Below are 6,304 nucleotides of genomic sequence, written 5' to 3' on the forward strand. Positions count from 1 at the left end.
CATAACTAGGATATTGCTAAATATCTATAACTTGGTTTATATAAGGAGTTAGATTCCTAATATATCCCTTCTTTGATGGACGGTCGAGATCTAAGGATAATACTAAAACCCTAGGAACTTGGTCCTCTCTCTACCTATGAAAGGGAAACAGTAACCATCACTATTGTATCCAAGGATTTCACTCATTAAGGCTAAGGTCAAGAGAGAGAAACCATGACCTCCACAAGATATTACCGTTGCTACAAAGATGATCGGTATCGTAACACGCATTAGCGCTAACATGTATTCTCCATTAACAATTCTTATATATTTTACCGTGTGATTATCATGAAGTTCAACGATCCTAAATTACATATCTATAAAATTAATTCTAACACAATGTTGATAGAAGGCTGCTTAAAACTCATCATTGCCTGACGAATCCCACGGTTATATCTGAAAGACTGTAACTGGACACTAAACTGTAACTGGACACTAAACTGTAACTGGACACTAAACTGTAACTGGACATGTAGTTGTGGTCCCAGGGTGAGCAATAAAGGGGCCGATTGCCTAGCCAAATCTGTCTGCAGGTCCTGCATTATAGGAGAATGGTGGAATGAACCTCCACCTTTCCTTCCCGTAACTTTGACTAATGATGTAGTTTTCCTCTGATGGTTTAATAAATCCTTTGTTAAAAAAAATAAAATATATATATGTATATATATATTATATATAGTAAGTTAGATAAGCCACTGTGTTATGGAGATATCAAAAGGGAAATGTTTTAAATGCAAAAAACATTACATTGTAAAAAGTTACAGGTATAAATTGGAAATAAATTTTAATACCAAACTGTTCTAAACAAAACTGTTTTAAGCTAAGTATCGAGTGTCATCTAGAGTGGGGATTATATGAATATGTTCTCCCAATTATACACAAAGAATTTAACCGTATATGCACTTGCTTTGACACCCAAGTATGTATAAAATTCCAATTTAGTACAACAAAATGAGATAGCTTCAGTTTCCGTTCAAAAGCTCCCCTTTGCACTCCGACATTTGGCAGCATATATGAATGACCATCCTACCGACTTGACAAAAGGCGTGCACCATGTTCAGGACAGCAGACGACCAGCTGTAATAATGACATTAGCACCATTTCCAGTTAATTGGGGGGAGCTGATGCCAAATGACAAGACAACATTTTCATACATTAGACGGCTGACGGCCTAGTCTTTGAAGGTTTCCATAGGTTAAAATCTTGTTGAAGGAAGTTGTGTGGCGGTTTTTCGAGATAAGTTTTACGAAAATACATGGTTATACTCCCTACACTTGTAGATGTAAGGTGTCAACCCTATGCACAATAATATTCCAGGGCATCAAGAAGAGCACATAGCAGAACAACAACTGTGGTAGTGACCCTAGGAAGCACCATTTCTAGGTAGACTTCTAAAGATATCGATGCCAAAATAACAGAAGGCATTCAAACAGTTAGGTGGCCTCTTCATTTGTAGGTTTTCAATGGTTAAAATCTTGTTAAGAGAAGCAGTGCAGCTCCTCTTCACGAATAGTTTTATATAGGTGCAAAGGCATCGACCGTATACTAAAAGCCTCATGAAGAGAAGCCAACTATTCTCCTTTGGAGTCTTTCTGGTTTCTTCTAACATTGAGACATCAAAAATTTGTAGGAAATATAAATAGAGATAGTTTGAAATACCTGATTGAACATATAGCAAGAACTATATCAAATGGTGCTTGATCATCAACCATAGAACCCATTCGATGGACCTTGTAAGAGTAACACTTCTCCAGCACGAGTTGTCGGATTAAAACTCAATGCACTTCAAATGCAGTATAACCAAAAAATTATGGGTTTGATTCTTTAAATGAATAACACAAGCTAACTGAACAAACCATGACTATCCAGCCCAAAAATTAAAATGAAGAAAGTCTGAGTTCTAATTTTGTATTCAAATCTGCTTTAGTGAGACAACTTTTCTTAATACTGATATCCTCTTCTTTAGCATGACACCTTTTCTCAATACTGAATTCCTTCGTAATACAACTTTGTTGATTACTTATATCCTTAGCAGAACTACTCCTTTGAAGAGTGAAATCCTTAGTAAGACTACTAATTTCTTTTGTTTGGCAACTCTGTAAATTACTGATCTCCTTAGTATGACTACTTTTCTGAATACTAAATTCCTTCGCAAGCGAACTTTGTTGATTACTAATTTCCTTGGTAAGATTAATTTTCGGGATACTGATTTCCAGTGCCTTAGGCAGCTGAGTAGGTTTCTGAAGACTGAGTTCCTTGGCTCTAACTTGACAACTTTTTGCAAAACTGATTTCCTCGACTGATTTATCACGAGAACTTGTTTGAAAACTTATAAGTACTTCGGTTTTCTTTTGTTTTGGGTCTTGACATTTATTCAACTGATCATGTTTACTTCTTGACGTGTTCCTTGGTATGTCCTCTGAAGCTTGAGTACAAGTATGTCTTCCTTGATATGTAACCGTAAAGTATGACGGGTCTTTATCTGACCGTTGAACTTGTTTTATAGCTATACATCCTTGAACATTTCTATGTGTACACCTGTAATACCCTCTGAAAAACAAAGAAATATTGCAACAATGATAATACAGTAAGTCAAGAATGCTAAAATGATAATACAGTAAGTCAAGAGTGCTAAAAATTAGTTTGTAACATCACAAGCAAAACTAAAAAAATTTCACTCAAATTCAATGCGAATTCGTTGTCAAATTTAAGAATAAAATCATTCAACTAATAAAGATGTCTGTTTCATTTCCTCACCTTGGATATTTAGCTCCAAGAATATCTTTCTGTCCATATTTTTTCCAATTGTATCCATCATCTAAGGGTCCTTCCAGCCCTGATTGTTCGCAAACTCTCACATTTTCTGTCCATCTAGGTAGTACTTTCCTAGTATTTCATAATCAATTTTAATAAGATATAAATTCATACTTACATACATAAACACATGAATTTTTCATAACCAAATAGATAAACTGAATTCCTGTGTGTATACCTCTTTTTGGGCTGGTCTTTGGCTATATCAGATTCATAATCGCTTCGAGGATTATTATTATTATTATTATTATTATATTCATAATCGCTTCTGGAATCACTTCTAGGAGGATTATTCTCAAATATAGAAGCCGGCCTCTCGATCGAACCCGCTGCTCCTCCTGCCGCCGCCGTTGTTGAACCGGTCGTTTGGTTCCTGTAGGCAGAAGCCGCCGTCGGTGGTGGTGTCTTATCCGTAAGAGTCAGATCGATAACCTTAGAATCTATAGGCATGGAATTAATAACCCCAGGCGGACTGATGACCGTGGCCGTCGTGGTGGTCGACGCAGCGGTAGGTTGCGCATCTGTTTTAATCCGGTTCAACATGGAAACAGAATTATCAAAAGAACATATGACTTTAGTTACTAATAATTTGCTAGCAATCGTCGATGTAGATGAAGTATCAAGATCGTTCTGTAGCTGCTTTAAAAGATCTTTAGCTTGTGTTAACTCGTTCATTATCAGAGGCTTCAGATCCCAATAACTCAAAGTATTGCTACTACTCTCCATTTTTACACAGAGAGATAGAGTTTGTTGGATCAACAAAAATGATAAAGTTTGTAAAGTGTGAATGGCACAAAGATGATGAAGAAGAGATTGAATTTTTTTTTGTTTTGTTTTTTGGGGTTCAGGGTTGACTTGAGTAATTAAGAAGAAGAAGAAGAAGGAGAAGAAAGAAAAAAAGAAATGAAGATGAAGAATATGAGATGCACAAAGAGTGGATCAACCATGTGAATTCCTCTACCACAACTCAGTTTTGTTTGACATTACATTCAAAACGGGGTCCACACGTTAAAGATTCTCTCTTCTTCTTCTTCTGTATTACTAGTATTTTTTTTATTGGGAACAGTCGTGCTTCTTCTTGGACCACCAGCTGAGCTGATCATAGCGTTGATGACTTACTTGTCCATTATTGATTATTTTCTTTCTTGGGTTCTTGGTGGAAACGGTGAAAAGAATTCAAGAGGTCGATTTGTGTCCTGGCTGACATGTACTGGACGTAACTATAAGAATTTTCTCTTTGGTGGTCTATCCTACCAACTACCCGAATTACGGGAATGATATATTCCCTCCGTCTCAAATTAGTTGAGCTAATTGGTTTTAAATTTTATCTCATAAATAAATAAGTTATCTCATTATTATTATTTTTTGACACAAAAAAGGCAAGTTTTATTAGAATCCAATACATCACTAAGAAAGTAATGGCATTGGTGGAAGCAAAATACAAAGATTATTCCAAAAAAAAAACATAGACTCAATGAACAACAGCCTCCCGGTTATGAAGAACCATGTCCAGGATGATTCCTTTAAATATTTGAGTACCCACACACCAATTATAAATCAAAATTTTGATACCATCTTCAAGTTACTTGTTGAGTTATCTACCATTAAAAACTCTTGAGTTTCTTTCAAGCCAAACAACCCATCAGATTGCAAATGGGAATATGTCCCAAATCCTAGTTTTCAAACTTAAATGCTTTCCTTGTTGTGACCAGTTTTTAAACGTCGTTCTTCAATCCAATTCTTCTCTAGATCGTTCTCACGTTCATCTTCATCATCACTGTCAAGTGCAGGAGAAACTATCTTCTTCTTTGAATGACCTATGAAACCTTCATACGGTTTCTTAAGGTTTAAAGTACGCAATACATCTTCAGGTACTTCATCATTCTGTAAAAACTGAAGTATATCTTCCTTAGTTTTTCCTTCAAAGTCTACAAGCTCAGGCATATCCAAATCTAGATTTATATGTTTTGCAACCTTCAAAAGTTGATTCTGCATGGTTTCAAGCTTGGTATCTCTTAACCCTAATTTGTCCTCCATGGACTTCTCAAGAGCTTCAGTAATGTTTTTTGCCAAAATATCGGTATGAGATTTGATGAGAGCTTTGATTGCTGCTAGAGTAACTGGTTGAGCAGTCATTTTTTTGTTGTTGTATACGTAAAGAAACTAAAAAAAAGGACTGAAAGGTGTTGCGGAAGCGATGTAAAGGATCAAGTTATAGGATAAAAACCTAAAACTAAGCGGTTGATACCAACTAATGTGGAACAAGGTAAAAGAAAGCAATACTAGATTGCTATAAGCAAGAAGAGAAAAGAATTCAAGCAAGAAGAGAAAGATAAGTTTTGTGTTTAATAATTTGATTGAGTAATAGATAGCTCTTACAAGACTTAATCTAGCCTTTATATAGGCTTGAAGAATAACTAAACTAGGAAACAGAAAACTAAAAGGAAATTTAAAAGAATCCTAAAAATAAAAAAGACTGAAACTAGGAAACCATGGAAGCAAAACCTCTAAGCGGAATCTTCTGGAATTGTAGTATGCCCTGCATCATTTTTCTTCTCCATTCTCATAATCAAGTGGACATTTTTAAAACTAGCCTTTTAATTGATTATTCTTACAATAAGAAATATATATACTTTGATGGTCATGTTTATATCCGTTACATAGGTGTTTTAAAATGCTTTTCAATAGTATAAAGTTTACGAAAAAACGTGATATAGTTTAAGAAATAAATCATTTATAAGTTTTACTAGTTATTATTCATAAGGGTATAACTGTAAAAAATACTTAAACATACTCCTCTTTTCTCCTTGCCTTAATAGTTGGGCAAACTACAAATAGCTCAATTAATTTGGGACGGAAGGAGTATATCCCGATAGATTTACCCGCAGGAGACGGAAAATAGTGACCCACATTCCTCCGCTCTTATCCCAATATTTAGAACGGTGCCAACATCTTTAGATTGGGACAACTGCGGGAAAAAAGCGTGGTGAGTCTATCATCTCCCCCCAAATTATACTACAATTTGATTTATTTTTATTTACTTTTTGAAGCTTTTATTCAAAAATAATAACCCTAATAAGACCCATCTACGGTCTTATTCAAACATTATTTAAAAAAAAATCCCATCAACTTGTGTAAAACTCAGACGTTATCGAGGAAATTGAAGCTAATATCCCGATGATACGCTCCTCATATAAAACTCTATATTTTAACTAAAAATGTGCACAATTCGACGTACTAAACATTGTCATTTACCAATTTTATTTATACCGTTAGTTTTCGGCTGGTCTTCAAAGTGGTAGATGGTGGGCGATGTTTTACGTCTCGAATTTGTGCCAAGTTTTTTCTTTAGGAATATAGAGTTTTTTAAGAAGAATATTAGTTTCGAATTCATTGTCATTTGATTTTTATTGAAAAATTCGCATAAATCCTGTGAGATAATACACATATC

The 6,304-nt window shown here is 35.0% G+C and overlaps 1 protein-coding gene across 2 annotated transcripts; it reads right to left on the reverse strand.

Moving 5' to 3' along the window:
• Positions 1-748: 748 nt before the first annotated feature.
• LOC113336845 (probable WRKY transcription factor 53) lies at positions 749-3,845 on the reverse strand. Of its 2 annotated transcripts, none has more exons than XM_026582529.1 (4): positions 3,032-3,845; positions 2,797-2,925; positions 1,699-2,589; positions 749-1,160 (listed from the first exon to the last, which is right to left on the reverse strand). In XM_026582529.1, the coding sequence occupies exons 1-3, from the start codon at positions 3,577-3,579 to the stop codon at positions 1,917-1,919; spliced, it is 1,350 nt and encodes a 449-aa protein (XP_026438314.1). In that variant the 5' UTR covers positions 3,580-3,845; the 3' UTR covers positions 749-1,160; positions 1,699-1,916. The 2 variants fall into 2 exon arrangements, with proteins under 2 accessions (XP_026438314.1, XP_026438313.1); XM_026582528.1 differs by having other exon boundaries at positions 749-1,116; positions 3,032-3,844.
• Positions 3,846-6,304: the final 2,459 nt, after the last annotated feature.

Source organism: Papaver somniferum, unplaced genomic scaffold (assembly GCF_003573695.1).
Source record: "Papaver somniferum cultivar HN1 unplaced genomic scaffold, ASM357369v1 unplaced-scaffold_154, whole genome shotgun sequence".
NCBI classification, from domain to species: Eukaryota; Viridiplantae; Streptophyta; class Magnoliopsida; order Ranunculales; family Papaveraceae; genus Papaver; species Papaver somniferum.